The sequence below is a fragment of the Epinephelus moara genome, chromosome 20 (genome assembly GCF_006386435.1).
Source record: "Epinephelus moara isolate mb chromosome 20, YSFRI_EMoa_1.0, whole genome shotgun sequence".
Taxonomy (NCBI): Eukaryota; Metazoa; Chordata; class Actinopteri; order Perciformes; family Serranidae; genus Epinephelus; species Epinephelus moara.
In genome coordinates this window covers 6,531,516-6,549,690 of record NC_065525.1, presented here as the reverse complement: position 1 = coordinate 6,549,690, position 18,175 = coordinate 6,531,516, and the positions used below count along the sequence as shown (strand labels likewise).

At 40.7% G+C, this 18,175-nt stretch overlaps 1 protein-coding gene across 1 annotated transcript in view; it reads right to left on the bottom strand.

Moving 5' to 3' along the window:
* The window catches only part of LOC126408511 (synaptic vesicle glycoprotein 2B-like), a 76,366-nt gene that overhangs the window by 27,358 nt on the left and 30,833 nt on the right, over nucleotides 1–18,175 (bottom strand). Inside the window, exons 2-5 of the mRNA XM_050074096.1 lie at nucleotides 17,212–17,909; nucleotides 13,269–13,495; nucleotides 1,471–1,651; nucleotides 102–253 (exon numbers count right to left, since the gene is read on the bottom strand). Of these exons, the coding sequence (XP_049930053.1) occupies nucleotides 102–253; nucleotides 1,471–1,651; nucleotides 13,269–13,495; nucleotides 17,212–17,447 (796 nt within the window). The 5' untranslated portion in view covers nucleotides 17,448–17,909. The remainder of the gene's footprint in view (nucleotides 1–101; nucleotides 254–1,470; nucleotides 1,652–13,268; nucleotides 13,496–17,211; nucleotides 17,910–18,175) is intronic.

The window sequence follows — 18,175 nt, the reverse complement described above, 5'->3', positions numbered from 1 at the left end:
AACTCTAAAGTGGCAGTTGAAATGACCCACTTTACTCTCAAGCATCATTAAAGCATTTCTATATTGTGTTCTGTCCTCACTGACCTCTTTTAAGTTCTTACCGTATCTGGGTATGATTCCCCAGGCAGTGAACGAAGCGTAGATCCCACCGATCATCCAGAACATACACAACCAGGACAGATGCTCTCCTCGCTTGTCCATCTGAAGAAACTCGGAGAAGTATGAGTACACAATTGGCACCGTGCCACCAATACTGAGAGTAGAGAGGGATAATGAGAAAGTAAAGAAAGAGAGAAAGAGACAGTTGTAATTACAGCTAATAATTGAATAATACAACTTTTTCCTTAATGGAGAAATAATAACACAAAAGTGAAAAAATTTGGGGGCTGTCCTTTGTTCCAACTACCCAAATTTTCGAAGCCTTGGAAGTCCAAAAAATGCCCCAGTGGACGGAAAACCAATTTCTCTGACAGCCCATTATTCCAAAAACAAATGTTCTATTTCCCCAAAAATGTAAACTTCTTGCAGATATACAACCCAATCGCTAGAAAAAATGTTTGTCATTATATGTTTCTGTAAACCACGTGTTACATTGTCAACAACGCTGTGGTTAACATGTGGTTAGGCTAAGGCACAAAAACCACTTGGTTATGGTGAGGAAAAGATTTTTGCTTAAAACACCCACATTTGGTGGCACAAAAGTTGTTGTAAAAGCAGGAATGGGTTGAGAAACACTTGGTATTGGTAGCGCAAAGACTGCTGGGAAATTGAACACTAAATGTGTGGGGTGTGTATTTTTGGATATGGACTTCAGAGCAAAGGGTGTTTTGGGTTTTTTTTGTTACTGGGCTGTTTGTTAATGGGTCCAGTAGGAAATATTTCTGGAGTAATGGCACTTTTGAATTTTGGGCCTTGCCAATGGCGCGGCACCAAAAATTTCAAATCCATTAAAGCTGTCCCTTTTAGGATGAATTTATTCATTGTAAAAGTATGTCCACCTCACTCCTGTCATGACAATTGTTGCCATGACTGAAAGACTATTTCTATTTTTCACAACACATTTATGCAAATGTTTTGAAACTGGTCCTGATAGGAAATTAAGGGATTTTCTCCACTGAAACACAACAGGGCTGGATAGTGGATACAGGAAGAATTAAGTTTGTATTACTAGCTTAATGCTGTAACATATATTTTGAAGCCTGCTTCAAAAAGCAGCCTCAAATTATTTATTTACCTCTTGCAGTTGAGGTAAATACACAACAAATGTATAAAACAGCAGAAACACTGTGGAGCATATTTATTTTGAAAGAGCAACAACCAGCGGGGAAAGTCCAAAACTTGATTGACCAGTGATGTAACTTCATCAGTCACTCAGTAAGTCTGGGACAGACTTTTCAGTTTATTGAGTTGGCCCTGCTTTGCTGCAGTCCAGTCAAAAACTGTTGGAAGTATGAGCAATGTTTGTTTTACCCAATGCCAGACAGCAGCCTGAAGAAGAGGAAAAATCCATAGCCCTGGGCGAACGAAGACAAGAAGGCAAAGACACAGTTTATTGCTAATGCCACAATGAGACAGCGCCGCCGGCCAAGTTTGTCTGCCAGACCGCCCCACAGGAATGCTCCCAACATCATGCTCAGGAAGACCATCAGACCTATACAGAGAAAGAGAAGGAGTGATTACCTGTGGGCTCACATCAGTTACATCAAGTAACAAAATGAATAGACATTCATGAAAATCTTAGGATACATATTTCTTTTGCTTTTTAAACCTTTGTACAGTCTGGTTAGTTCAAAATCTCATAAACATTTATTATAAGACAGCATTTATTTTGCATCCAGTAGAACTGAAGACTCAAGAAGATATGACTAAATAGGGTCAAGAGATGAGTTTGCTTTGAGTTTGCATGCTACTTGCCATTGGCTTGATGATAATGAAGGGAGCATTTTCCTCTTCTGGTTTGATTTAGTCTCTTGGTTGGTCTATCTTTTGTGAAAGGTTTCAAAGATGGCTAATATGTCATTGTGTTTTGAAGATATTGACCAGTGAACTCTAAAAGGCAAGGCAACTCAATCCCCGTAGATCCCCATATTGAAATGCCCAACTTTACTGCAGAAATAAACATGTTTACAGCCTGGCACAAAAGCTGGTTTCTATAGCTAATTTCCCTGATTTTTTTTTTTTTTTTTATAACTTACCTGATTACATTTTATTAAAGCTTAAATCTATGCATCATTAAGGGGGTGTCCACTTCAAGTGATGTGCTGCGTCACCACAGTCTCTCACAGGTGTATTGATGAAAATCTTTTTTTTGGTCAGCACCCATGTTAACAGGTTAGAGAAGCCAAAATGCCCATGTGGGCATCACTGATCATATGCAGCTTAGCGGTAGAACATCAAGAGAATAGGAGTCTCGGCTAATTTTTCCATGTACAAGGTTTTCAGCAAAAATAAATTGTGAAAATGGTTCTGATAATTATATTAACATCGCAGTTTCCATGTCTTTATCTTTCACAGACATGAAAAAATATAAATATTTCTTTTTAACTCAACACTTCCTGTTTCTGTTACAAATTAAAATCCCTTTGACAATGTTTCTGAATTTGTTTATTTGTTAACACAAGGCTTTTTAATGTGAAATATTTTCAGGGCTGTTTTGTCGACAATGCAGTGAATTGCACGGCTCCATAAATTAGCAGAGTACCAGCTTTTGATTGTGGAAAAAGAGTAGCAGCCAGCTTTGCAACAGCAACACTGTCTGTGTGAACATGTGCGAGCCATAGAAGTTCAATCACAGTTAATACACTATATTCTAATATACTATCACAGTTATATCTCTAATGTCATGTAAAGGTGCTGAGTATGGCCCGGGTGTAGGAGTCAAATCCAGCCCTCGCTCCTCCACAGTTCCACCCTCTCGTCAAAATATGGTCACTCCTGGCTCCAAAAATCCAAGATGGTAATGACCAAAATGCCATACTCCACAAATGGGTGACATCACAGCGGCTCCATCTGCTATCATTATACAGTTTATGTGCCAGCTACAGTTATGGTACCATGTTTCACCGCTGTTGGTAACTTCTAGCCTAGTGCAGTCTTTACTGAAATCATTGTGTTGGCCCATGTACAAACTCAATCTGAAAAGAGCACCAAGGACAAAACTGCAAAGGGGACTCCCACCCACAGTTTATGACAGGATCAAACTGAACCAAACACCTGTCATTTCCTATTGTCATCCTGTCATTTTTCTTTCAGGCAGCCAGACTGACTATTGTTCACTTATGTCTTTTAGCAGAAAATATATTTTCACCTGTGCAATGCCAGCACACTCAGCTTATTTTGGCCTCAAATTTCAAGACCTTGATGCTTCTGCCTCTGCCAAGTACAAACCTATCTGGTGCCAGGGACTGGCACACTCACAACACAGTATGCAGATGGCCATGCAACAGCTGACTCCCTTACTGATCATATTGGGTCTGAAATTTTAAATCCCCACGTGGTACCATACATCATCTTAAATAAATGCACATAAAGACCTTCAATATGACAAAATTTAATGCAGCAGGATAGCTGTAATGTATATCTATTTTCAAGCTGTGTCCCTGAAATATGGGGCAGCGTTGAAATTCTGTACTGCTCTTTCCAAGGTCAGGAATAGGACTATCGATCACTCTGGCTACGTCTGCTGACTCAAACACAGACACACAGTCTTGTGCAAAACACTGCTCTGGACCGAAGTGAGGTAAGTTGGGAGAGGGGAGGAGGTGTGAGACAGGAGCTGTCTGCTGCTGAATGTGGTGGTTGCAGAGAGGGTTTCTGGAAAGAGTGCTGATGATAAACGCAAAAGACTGCCCAGTGTCAGATGCCAATTCAGTGTATGGTCGCAGGCAATGTATGTTAATGTTGCAGTTTCTTCTGGTCACCATTAGAGGTCAATAAAGGTCCCCTCTTTAAATTACATCATCTTTCACAAGATTTTCAATATTAGAAAACACACACATAAACACATTCACAGCTTTTCATTCTGCTGCCAGCTGAACTAAGTTGTGGCACATAGCTGACTCAAGCTTTAAAATCAGTTTGCATATGTTATTTATTTGAATGTCTTTGTAAGTTAAATTTATATTATCCTGTGATATACGTTATCCACTTCTATAATAGATTAGTTTGGCAGCAATATTGCAGTGCTCAGCTCTCTGCTACTCCCAGTTTTTCTTCTCTCCTCTCTTCTCATATTGTTCTTTTTCTCTTCTCTTTTCTTCCCACCTCTCAGTTTTTCTCTCCTCTTTTTTCCTTACTTTTAATTTTCTCTCCACTCATCTGCTGCTTTTTCTCCCTTTTCCCATTGCCTCTCCTCTAGTCTCATGTAGCCACACCTATTTTTACAGCTCTGTGTCAGTGCTAGAGAAAGGTCTTGAAACACACTTTGTCATTCTGCTATAGTGCTCTGGCTTAATATTTCTTTAAACCAATCATAATCTTCTTGGGCAGTGCTAAGCTCAAGACGCAGTGACCGTGCCCTTGCAAAGCGTTTTTGGGTGAACTTGGTGAAAGATTTGCACTTGAGAAGGCGGGCACTATCATTACAGGTGGTCTATGATTCTAGAGAAAGATTGTTGATAATCACATTAAAAATCCAAACAAATACATGTGCTCCTTCAGAAGCTCCACCCCCAAATTAATGGACCTGCCTTACCAAGGCAATGACAGTAACAACTGGATGAGCAAGCTGACCAAAAGAGCAATACTGCGGAATCCCCAGCGTCTGCTGCCTGAGGGTGAGTTAACCTCAATAAGTGACATTATACAGGTGAAAAATTCCATAGTAAAGAATCTTAGGTCTGGCCAAGGGACAACCCCTGAGGCTGAGAAATAAAGCCAACATGAAAGTTCCAAAAGCTGCAGTTCCTCTAATGGCCACTAAAGGCTGGCTCCAAAACAGAGTAAATCCCCCATGTTAAACTGCCCACCTTTAGGGCAGAATAGCCTGGTACAATAAATGGTTTTGTTTATATTTTATTAAGGCCTATGGTTACCCATATTTATGGGTGGGGGCACTTGATTGACAGGCTGTCTGTGAGGCCTCGCCACAGTCTATGAGTCAGATCCACCCCTCACTCCTCCACAGCTCTACCCTGATGTCCAAATGTGGTCACTTCTGGCTCCAAAAACAACAACAAAAAACAAACAAACAATATAGCAATAGCAAAAATGCCAAACTCTAGACTAAAAAATGGCAGTCAACAAACCAATGGTATTATTACAGTCTATGGGTCCGTCACATTTACAATATTTTATACCAAGTTTGCAAAGTAATATCTTCTATATTAACTCAGTGTTTCCCACAGAATTAGTTTCTGTTTATGGTGGGGGAAGAGACACTGACTTTCTGTTATCTTTAAATGTCAGAACTCGATTTTAGCCAAAGCAAACTCCAGCACCAGGGTCTGATCCAAGATCACCTTGACTACCCTCTGGCCAAGCCAGACCCGCGGTGCTGGGGTCTCTGGAGCTGCCGTCCGCCGCTTCCCAGTGAAGTCACAAATAAATAAATGTGTGGGAAACACCATACTTATGTTTCATAAGTATCATGGTGTAGCTCAGTTCCTCCTGGCCGAGGACTAGGCCCCCAGGAAGTACACCGGGATGTGTGTTTGTAGCTGAGCTAACAAGAACGCTAACGTTGCCTGCATCAATCCAAATAATTACACCGTGCTAGCAAACTTGTTTGTACGTCATACGGCATTAAAGTGAACAGCAAGTTAAGTGTAATGTTAGTTAGGCTGTGGGTTAGCGTTAGCTAATTGCCCTATGGCTAAGCCCTGTCCTCAAACGTGATGAGCCAATCACAGTGCGTATAGCCATTCCCATACACTCAGACATTCTCTATCTGGACGTTTATTGAAATGCATTACAGAAAGTCAGTTTTGTTCGGTTTTATTAGCTTTTTCTGAGATTTGAAGTTTAAAAATGATCAAACGGTGTGCATGGGGTACATGCAACTCCGACACAAGGTATCCTGAGAGGCTGGGCGACAGGGTGTATTTTTTACTCTTTCCTAAACCACATCTCAACAGAGAAAAGTGTCTCCTTTGGATAAAGTTGTGCGGTAACATTAGATCACAGCATCAACTCAACGTGAATAAGATTAACAAGGATGTCTACATCTGTTTTAAGGTAAGTCAACATTGTGTTTGAGGCAACATATTGTCACTTTGCTGGAATCTTTAACATCTCTAGCTAACGTTAGCTAAAATTAGCCTAACGTTAGCTCCTAGCTGCATTGTTCATCATGTCACCTTGTTTGCTGGGAGTTCATTAGCCTATTTTGTTCTAGTTTTTGTACTTTGGTGATCGTACATCATTGTTAGCTGTTGTCCAGAGGGCTCTAGTTAAGCTAACGTTAACTTCTGGAGCTTAGCTTCATTAACTTATCTGTAATCGCAGAGATAACAAAGGTTGGCAAACGTTATGCTGAATGATTCAGTATAAATACTGTAGCACCAAACTAACAGAGAGACACTCTTGGTAAAGATGGTAACAAGAAAAAACTTAAGTGGAACAATGCTAATCCTCTATCTTGTTGTCTTTGATGGTGACGGCAATGAGATGCGGTTCACAAGCGTACACTGTGACCTGTAAATTTTGGCTTGTAATTTAAGCTTTTCATCGACCTTCTCAACAATAAAATGATGAATATATCCCTCCAATGCGTAGTTTAGGCCCTTTTGGATACTTCTCAATGACATCTGATCAATATGTCTCCAAAAATCATCAATTGCCTCCTACGAAATGCTGTGTACTGTGACACCTGCCATAGCGCCCGGACACTGAATGTTGTCCGAGTGAGTGGAGGGGGGCGTGGCTTAGCCATACTGTAGGTCAATTGTGAAGTTAACAAGCAGAGCAGACAAACCAGTTTCCCAGGCCGCGATACTCTGAGCTCACCTACAGGTATTAGTTCTGTGAAATAGCAAAACTAATGTTACCCACCTGGCTAGCAGAAACAGAGCAACCTCTGCATCTGAACTCATGCCATTCAACTCTCTGAGGTCTCTCCACTGTTAAAAAGCCTCACTGATGTTAAAGCGGCTCTTCCCCCTAATCATGTCCCTTCTTTTTGATTTTTTGTTGCTCTGACCTTCTCTTTTGTGGCTGTTTGTCTGCCATCTCTGCTTGATAGTGCTGTAAATTTCAGCACCTAAACGTGTTTTTCTCTTTGCACAGCCTTTCCTCCGTCCTGTGCATGAGCATGAACACTCCCTGTCGCTATGGCTACAACAGTGTTATTTGACTCGGTCCAAGCCTCTTTGTTTGTTTACCATTTAAAGAGCCAGAGCTGCGTATAAACTTTTTTTTATGCAAACATATTTTTTCAGTCCACACAGAGTGAGCAGCCAGCAGAATGTGAAGGCAATATATTTGCTATATTTACCACGAAGTGAACTGGATTATGTTGTCATCACACCTAATGCAAATAAAACAATTTGTGTAAGTGAATTACATGTAAAGTCGAATAACGTGAAATACGTTAAGTAAGGAAGCGGGTAGCGTGATTTCATGTCATACGCTTATTCATTAGAGTTGAAAAATCTGAACTTCAGCGTCCAATTCGTGCCCTAATAGCCAATCAGCATTAAGATCTTCCAAGGATGTTAAACACCAAGGATGTACTGGTGGAAGTTTATATATAGATTCAGCTATGTCATGCGTGTATGACATGAGTCAACACAAAATATTGTAGTGCTCAAACTTGCGTGAGTAATGCAACATGTTCATTTGCAACGCATTTAGTGTGACCACAACATTAGAGTCACAGAATCCATCTTTAAAATTCTCCAATCCTCTGCTAAAGAAAAGACCATTAAAAAACAGTAGGCCTAACAGACATATGCTGACTGTGTGATTCACCTTATGACCATTGTTATACTTTAGCTCTGGTGGAGCTGATTGGTCCCAGTGTAACCTACCATTTTCAGTGTGTACGTTGTTAGCTCAAAGGTTGTTGCTTCCCATAGCAAAGGGGATTTTGACAACAGTATGCAGATAGCTGAAATGGGGGAGAATGCCAGCCCACATAGCCAGGCAAAGGCAGACTTATAGCCACAGTCTACATCCAGTGAGTTAGACCAACTCTCCTCTAATCTCACCTTTTCCCCCTCACCTTTCTTCTGTTATCCTCCCCTCTCTTCTCTACCCCTTTCCTCCCTTGTACTCTGCTCTGTTCTGCACTCCTTCACCTCCTGTCATTTTTTCTTCCCTTTACTCTTCTGTCCTCACCCTCCTCTTGTACTCTCACTTTTCCACCTGTTCACTCTCTCCCTTCCACTGCCTCTCCTCTGATCTTTCTCTCGCCTTTGATCTTTTGTTTCCTTTCCTCTCAATATCCTGTCCCCTCACTTATTTCTCCTCTACTCTCTCCCTTTTCATCTCTGCTATCCTAACCACTCCGTGTCTCTTCTATTCTCCCTTCACCTCCTCTCCTGCTCAACTAAAAGACTTCACACCTTAAGATGTATAGCATATACCATTCCACACACTCACTCAAACATTGCACATAACAGAACCTGCATACATTTACAGTAAGCAATGTATACAGACCAATACACAAGCCCACTTATGCCACACACCCAACATCCAACAGGCTGATTCATTCCTGCCTCCTCAGTGCCCATTAGCTAATTAGACTGCAGTAGTAATTTAAGTGCTCTCAAAAGCTTCAGGAGATCACTAACTCTCCCTTGGCTGGCAGTGTGTGTGTGTGTGTGTGTGTGTGTATGTGTGTGTGTGTGTGTGTGTGAGAGACAGAGAGAGAGAGAGGGTGGTTGGGTGGGGCAGGGTGTATGTCATCAATCTCGTTATAAATGTTATCAAAAACATCCAACTGACATATTATTGGATCATTTCACACTGATGGTAATAATGTTTGATTATGATAATGGAATATAATGATATTAAATGTTATTACTCTTGTAGAACATGTCACTGACATTGCATGAATTGGTCCTTCACAACCTATAAAATGAATTTGAAAATGATTTTTCATTTCCATTTATTTCAGCAACAAAGAAAAAACAGCTTTTGTAGAAACACAGCTATGGAACCAGCTACTCATTTTCACTCTTTGAGCGCACTGTATATTGTGTTCTTCCAAATAAAAGTGTGATGTCCCTGCTCCTTTTCATAGTCACATGACTCAAACACAGGTCCAACGACCAATGCCCAAACACTGGGATGCAAGGCTGCTGGAAGAGTTTAAGAGACAGATGGAAGCTAGCATCAGCTGTTTTCTTTCAGTAGAGCCTGCTAACTCCAGCATCACTTCACTGCTCAGATTTTAAATGTTACAAATAAACCAACTATGCACTACATACCCAACATGTGTGCTATGTTTCATACTTTTGTGTGAATTAACAGTAGTATCTTTTCGGACACACTGAGAGGTGATTACCATGCCCCTTCAAGATTGTATCTATGTTCCTAAGGTTCTATGTTCCCAAGATCCTATCTTTCCAAGGTCCTAAGTTCCCAGGGTTTTACGTTCCCAAGTTCTTATCTTCCCATGGTCTTATGTTCCCAGGGTCCTATGTTCCCAAGTTCCTATGTTTCCAAGGTCTTAAGCTCCCAAGGTCCTATTATCGTAAGGTCCTTTGTTTCCAATGTCCTGTGTTCCCAAGGTTCTAAGCTCCCAAGGTCCTATGTTCACAGGGTTCTAAGCTCCTAAGGTCCTATGTTCACAGGGTTCTAAGCTCCTAAGGTCCTATGCTGCAAGGGTCCTATGTTTCCAGGGTGATATGTTCTCAGGGTCCTAGGCTCCTAAGGTCCTATGTTCCCAGGGTTCTATGTTCCCTAGATCAATATCCTGTTAACACACATCAATCCTCATATTGTGTTCATGCCACTTTCTTTTCACTCTCTGTCCCTAAAATAGCTTTGGTTTTGCATATCAACATATAAGACATATCAGATAAAGAGCCATAAATAGATTAAAACATATGATTAAAACTGATGAGTAAAAATGCAGTTCCAAACCCCCTTACCAGGTCATTTTTCCTAATCTTAACTCGTTTGGGGATGGAAATAGTCAGTTGAGATTTTGATATTTTACCTTAATTTGACCTTTGACCTCTTTCCTGACCTTAACCTGTTTAAAAATGGGAATTAAACTTGGCTCTGCACCTCTTTTTTTAACCCTTAATCATCCCAATCGTCCCAATCATTTTTTTTTTTTCAATTCCTTCCGTGATTAGTTGTTATATTTTCAATTGATTAATTCTTAAATATATCATCAATCATATTTCTAATTACTTGGGCTGCACTAATTGTTGAACTGTCCTAACACACAGAGAAGATACATTTAGACAAAGACCTGTGCCAGTGCATCTCATCAATTTCCGAGTCATGAATTTGATCCCCTAACCTGATCCATGTCAGATTATGCAGATACAGTGCTTGGGTACCTCTTATGTGCTATATGGAGCTGGGGAACGAAGGACAGTGGATCCCTGCACACTTTAAACACACATTGTCCCAGAGAGAAACTGAGTATTTCAATGAAAAAATGCAGTATTTACATACAATATGATAGTCATAGGGAGGTGGGTGGGATGGATGGTGTGCATAATAATTTCTGGAATGTGTTGTTAGGTTTAGGCAACTAAAGCACTTTGGTGAAGGTTAGGGGAAGGTGGTTTTGGCTAACTAACAGGTCCTGTCCCTTGCTTCATGTCACTGTTGACTTTTTCACTATTCAACTGAAACCATGATCTTTCTCTCACTTTAACAGAACTTCAGTGCTGTTATTTTTCCTTGTTCATTCTGGTCAGTGTTTACATCCCACCTCAGTGCCAGTGTTAGTGAGGTGTTACAACACCTGGCTGAACAGATTACTAGCATGGAGCACAAACATCATTGTTTATGGGACTCACAGAGCTAACCTCAGTCATGAGCTGCTAAAATTCAGACAGCACATTAACTGTCCCTCCAGGTATAAAAACACAGTGGACCATTGCTTTACAAGACACCCATTGCTCTACCCCCCATGCAGCTCTGGGACTCTCTGATCACTTTCTGGTTCATCTTCTCTCAATCACAGGCAGAAACTAAGATCTGCTAAGCTTGTGATCGAGGACCATGGACCAACAGGGCAAAGCTGCAATTACAGGCTTGCTTTGACTGCACTGACTGGAGTGTTTTTGATGCTGCAACTCCACACCTGGATGAACACACTGACACTGTGACATCATACATCAGCTTTTGTAAAGATGTGTGTGCCAGCTAAAACAACACACTGATAAAGAAGATCAGAGCACCAAATAGGAGCTACACTAAAAAGATGAAAACAGGCTTTTTTCAGCCAACGACTGTGTGTCAGTGTGGAGAAGCCTGCAGAACATCACCAACCACATGAGACCACATGGGGTCTCCACACTGTGGAGACCCATCAGCTAGCTGAAAACCTTAATGTTTTACTGCAGGTTTGATGCATCCTCACTCCTTATGCTGACATTTCACACAAACTGCACCCCCTACAATCCCCTCACCACTGACCTTCCACCTGCACTCATGATCTGTAAGGAGGATGTGTATCAGCTCTGTCAGAGACAAAAAATCCATAAGGAACCAGGGCCAGACAGTGTGTCACTGTCCTGTCTGAAAGTCTGTACTGACCACCTGGCCCCCATCAACAGATCACTGGAGCTGCGTGACAGTCCTTCCTTTTTCAAAGCTTCACAATCATCCCAGCACCAAAGAAATCCTCAGTCACCGCATTAAATGATTACAGGCCTGTGGTCCTGACTTTGTGGTCATGGTATCCATTGAGAGACTGGTGATGACCCACCTGAAGGACATCACAGGCCTCCTGTTGGACCCCTGCAGTTTGCCTACCAGGTAAATAGGTCAGAACAGAACTACACTACATTCTACAGCATCTTGACTTCCCAGAACCATATATGCAGTGATGCTGTTTGAGGACCTTCAGCTCGACGTTCATCACCATAATCACAGAAATCCTCCAATCCAATCTCACCTAGCTCACTGTGCCTGCCCCCACCTGTTAGTGGATCACAAACTTTCTGACAAACTGGAGGCAGCAGCTGAAGCTGGAAGATATCACATCCAGCACCAGGACCATCAGCACTGGCTGATGCGATGTGTGCTCTCCTTACAGCTCTTCTCCCTCTATAGTACCAAAGACTGCACCTCAGATCCATCTGTTAAAAACTTAATATTTGCATATGACACAACAATCATCAGCCTCATCGGAGACAGTGAAGAGTCTTCCTACAGACACAATGTTAAACAGATGGCCCTCTGGTGTAGTCATAACCACCGGGAGTGGCTAGATGGAGGTTTTTAAATGTAAACATCAGTAAACATTCATGAAAACCTAGAGAAGATGGACACCAGCCATACCAGCATCCTGCAAGCCATTGTGGAGGAACTGGATAATAAAATGGACCACCTCTGTGGCGCATCAGTTTCCAACAGGATATCAGGAATTGAAATATTCTATGATCAACCGACACTTGGCTAAATCCTGGACAGTACCATTCAACCCGGTGCCTCTCATTCTGTATGCCGATCTGACAGAGTAGAGAACTCTGGCAAGAGAAGGGAGAATGTATGTGCTTTATGGTGAATAAGGACGTGTGACAGCGGGAATGAGAGGTGCTCTCCCATTCCTGCTTGCTCCGCGCCACAAGGTGAATAAACACTCTGGATCACTGATGTGTGCTGTTTAGAGGCAACTGCAGAGCAGAGTCAGTGCCCATGTTTCATGTCGCCAACTTTTTGAGGTCAAGATATGTAAATGTTTCAACATGTTGACTCCAGCATGCTCCTGAAGGATGAAGTAAAAAAGACGCCCTTTTGCGGACTGATTAAACAGTTTGACTTCCTCCGATTGGATGGTCAGTGGGCAACGTGCTGATTGGCCAGTCAGATCAGGTGTAAGAACAGGGTCAAAATTTGCGCTTGTAACTTGTATTGTGTAGCTTGTTATTTCAGTGTCACATTCACAGATAGGACATCTGTGTGTCCTATAAGCAGTGGCGCCACATGGGGACCATATTCGAACATACTTGTCTTTTTCTCTAAAGAAAAGTATTAACCTATCATCATACTTCTGTTCAGGGGCGATAAGCCCAACCAGAGAGAAGCAACACAAAATCTACATCACTAGTGGGCAAACAGAGCACAGACCACAGTAAAGCACTACTCACACAGACACCACACTGTAAGCAACAGTAAATCATTAAAGCCCTTACCCAACATTCCTTTCTCTGCATTGGAGAGACACAGATCCTTTTCTGCAGATGGTAGAACAAACGCAACCACAAAACATTCAACTCCATCAGCCATCAGAGCCAGGCCCAGCACCACAAACAGTGTCCACTGGAACTTCCCGTGGCCACAGTCCTCCATGATGTCTTCATATTGTTCAGATAACTCTTGTAGTTCAGAGACCGCACTGCCGGCTGATCGAGCTTTAGTCCTGGACACAAACAGAGAATGAGAATAAGAAGTCATAAAGACTGCAAGTTTATCAAGCTGGAACAGTGAGAGTAAAATTTGGCAAATAAAAATGGCATTGAAAAGAAAACTTGAAAAGAAACATTGGCACTGAAACACTGGTATTGGAAAAAGTTGTATTGGCACAAAAATAAAACACAGGCGTTAAATTTTGTTTTAATATTTTTTTGATATTTGTTGCATTCTGATGTGTTGAAAAGCACATCTTTGACATCTCCACCTAAACTGTATTAGTTCATAAAAAGTGCGTAAAAACTTAGATAAGATAAGTACACGTTACTCCACAACCATGGGGCAAATCATCATGAAATGTGCAGGCTATGTCCACGTGAGTACCTGAAACATACCCTCAAAAGTTCAAATTGACCACTAGGGGGCACCACAAATTCCAAACATCGAGTTTGGCACTTTGGACTTTGCCATCTTGGTTTTACAGAGCTACATATGACATATTTGCACTGTTGTTATGATATGGTAAATAATTAAAGAGATCAAAACTTTTTTGTACCAGGCTGTAAACTAGGGCTGTAATGTTCTGGTCAGCAGGTTGATTGTTACGTCATCATGGTCTTGTCTGACCAAATTCTCATTGGTCAGACAATCACTGATGTTACTTTAAATTAGCTGTGTCTCCACCGAAGCCTTTCTTTTCCCAACTGAAAAATGCCAGCTGTTGTTGTTCAGCACTTATATTCATTCTCTGTGATAGTTGGTCTAAGCAGTTTGTCCCGCCCCTTTTTCACTGTGATTGGATGGCTGGTGTGACAACATTGGTGTGTAAACATTTTTCATTCCTCATTTTTAAGACATTCAGTGTTGGATTTTATCACGATGGATTTATTTTACTAAGTCTCTGCAGTCACTGCAGTTCAAGGCTGGATAACAAAGCTACTAAGAGGGATAAAATCACACCGGAGTCCCTGTTGGAGTGGCATGATGGCTAATTTTAGCTTCGGGGCTAAAAATAGCAAGTCTCTCTCTCCCATGCAGCAGCACAGAGATATTTAAAGTCAGTAATGTTATGTTGTAAATGACCCCAAAGTTACCTCCTATAGTCTCCAGTATGTCAAATTTTTCAAATCAGGCCTGTTCAAAGTTTAGTGGTGAGACAGACTCATGCACTCAGCTTAGGTGGAAAAGTAAATGTGTGCAGTTTATTTTCGGGCATTATGCATCGGCAATAACATTTACATTTCACTCAGGGCATTCCACTTGCATGAACAGAGAGTTAACTTCCCTTGGGCAAGTGTTTATATCGGTTCCTGTGACAGGAAAAAATGCTTTGGTGACACTCAATGCCACCGGGTAGAGTGCACTCGGTGCACTGTGGCAATTCAGTAAATATAGACATACTGTACCCATGCAGATTTTTTACCCCATCGACCAATCGATTTGTCGAAGAATAGGTAGAATTGCAGATTCAAGATTCAAGATTTTCTTTTGACTGATTATAGCCCTACTGTAAACATGTTAATTTCTGTTGTAAAATTGGGCATTTTAACGTGAGAGTCTATGGGGATTGACTGGCTTCTGAACCCAGCCTCAAGTTGCCATTCAAGGAATTGCAGTTTTTTGGTATCTTGTGTTGCTCTCATTTTTCAGCCACAGAGGTTGCTGCTTGATTAAAACATGTCCTCAGACGTTTTTGCATTTGACCAGTAGGGGGCGACATTGCCACAGAAGGGCTTTGCCGGGCACAGATTTGGTCATTAATGAATGAGCATCTGTCTGATTGTCACAAATCTGTTGCTTATCTTTAATACAGGTGTTGAAGACTGTCAAAGGTTTTGATTTTTCACAGCTTTTAACTTTTAACCGTCCATGTTGACTTGAACCACTGAATTGCTTCTTGCTTCTAGATTTATTATAGCTTTTGATGAAAAGCTTAAGCAATAATAGTTGAGCATTGTAGTCACATTCAGAATCAGCACTAATACTGATTTTTATGTGATCAATTTGAGATGTGTTCAGATCAAAACCAGGAGCAGAGATGTATAGCACCACTGTAATGTTCCAAACAGACAAAAACTCATTGTGGGACTTTTTGAACAGCTGCACTTTCCATTCAAAAATAAGTATTTGGTGTGATATTGCCATTGAGCTGTTTTTTTTAAGCATTGACAGACTGAGAAAAAACTTGCTGTTTGACTTGCAAGTCATGCCTCAAAGACTTAAAGGTTAAGTGTGTAAGATTTAGGAGGATTTAATGGTGTCTAGCAGTGAGTATTGCATATTACAACTGGCTGAAACTTTTCAAAGCTAGAATTTCTTCAGATCATTAGCCTTCAGAATTTCTTCCTTAATACGAAAGCAGAATTGTCAAATGGGCCAGGTGATTGAAATTGCTAAAAACATTGAATAAAGCAGTTTCATGATACAAATCAGCATTTCTCCGATGCTGTTTGGCATGTCGGAAATCAGCAGTACGCCCAAAACCTACCTATGTGTGCTCACTCTTTTTTTTTTTTTTTTTAATAAATTAATGTGTGCTCACCTATTTTCTGATCTAGACATTCAGGAGGTTTTGACTAGCTTCCACCTCACCATCTGTATTGCCAATTTCCCATCTCCAAAATGTTTATTAGCGTAGGTCAAAGTTTCTCCCCTCAAAGTCTGTTTTTATAGATCACAACTTTTTTCCATGGGATGTGGTGTACGCCTCTTTCAGACTTCATTTTATGCTTGCGCAATGTTTATAAATAAAATCTCAAGGGATTTAAACCAGTAAAAACACAGAATAAAGCAGTTTCACATTACAAATCAGTTTCCCCGATGCCTTTTGTTGCAGATGGGTTTCTAACTACAGTGGCCGATGCGAATGGTCCTATCTAGAGCCATTGTTTGGTTTGTGTGTTCTGGGCTACTGTAGAAACATGGTTGTGAATGTGGCAACATTCATAAACTAAGACCCGCTCCCTATGTAGATATAAACAGCTCATTCTAAGGTTAGGAAAAAACAACAATTCTTATTTTCAGGTGATTATACACTAAAGAAGATAATACTCATATTCATATTATTTTCCATTTCAGCAAATATATCCACCTAAGTCCTACACACAAGACCTTCAAGACACAAGACTTCACTTTAACTTTGCTCAAAAGACTTAAAAACAGATCTGATAGGTTGTGCACCCTCATGTCAATCTTATAACAGTCTGGGACAAAAATGTCTTGTGTTGTGAGTAACACAGCAGCTCAGAGATTTACAATATTTTGAACTCTGCATAGAGCTTAATTCTTCATTGAGCCTGCTACTTTCAGAGCAATGTGGCTGACCATAAATGACATTCTGGGGGACTTTATGTATGTAAACAAGCCTTGCTAGTGGGATTAGTTTATCGTTGGTTTGGGTGAGTAATACTGTAAGTATAATAATAAGAATATAGGATACTGCCAGATTTTAAGCTTTCACAAAGAGAAAGCTAAATGTTTTCTCAAAATTGAATTAGTTGTGATGTTCTGGAGCTTTCTACAGCTGTCTCCACCATCTTCAATTTACTTTTTTTGCTGCTGTAAGTAGTGCCTTCATTTCCTTTGTTGAGTACATTATATATTTTCCAGAGTGAGTACGTTACATATTTAAACCCTGCTTAGAATCAGCAGGTCTATAGCTATAGTATTGCACTTTTTGGGGTACATTTGCACAAAAACAAAAACAACAAAAATGAGGTGTCTCACCGTGCAGCTCTCTGTGCAGCCTTCACCTCGTCAGGATGTGGTATCCCTTGATATTCTCCTTCGTACATCTGATCCTCTTCATCGTGTCCTTCGGTCACGTCGCTCGCTGCGTCCTCTTCTTGAGGAGGGTAGTCTTCCCGGTAACCGTATCCATCATGGCCAACACCTTCTCCATAAGTCCCATAGCGGTCACCCCCTCCTTGCTGGTACATGTTATTTTGGTAGGGGTCAGCCATCTTGGCTTACTCGGCCTGCTAGGCTAATTGTTAATTTTACAGCAAATATAAGGTTTTCGTTTGGCTTGTTAGTTAAGTGCAGTCTGGTGTTAAATTTCAGATCACAAAAAACTGGCAATTTGATCTTTTAGTAAAGCATGACGAGTTAATTAGCCTAAATATGCTAAACAACTAGTGTCAGTCATAGGTTAGTGACTGTGTTCATTTACTGTCTTTTAAATGAATAGTGAATAATGGTGTTAACATCAAACATCACAAATTCCCCCACTTTGCAGTGCAGGTTACTCAGTCTAGCTTATCCTTGTCTTGCTAGTTTTAAGCAGTGTTCTGAATATGAATTAGCACAAGATGGAATTTCTCTCTGTAGGAATGTGTGTTTGTCTCAGTTCCTGGTTTTAGAAGTCGTGGTGGTGTGGCTGGTGACTCCAGAGTCCTGTTAGATCTTGTCTTCAATTATCACTCCTGCAAAATAGAAAAACTCAGTTAATCTAAGTTAAGTTCGTTAAGATAAAAATGTCATATTTGTAAACTGTTGCATGCAGGTACTTGCTATATTGCAGACTATATTTAATGAATGCTCTTTGTCAGTTTTACGTCCTATACTTTAACATCTTTTTATCCTCAAGAATTCATATGCTAATTATGACAAAACTTCAAAAAAATGTCTAATAGGATACAATAATGAAGTGATGATATTTTTATCCCGAAAAGTTAAGTGTGTCTCACAT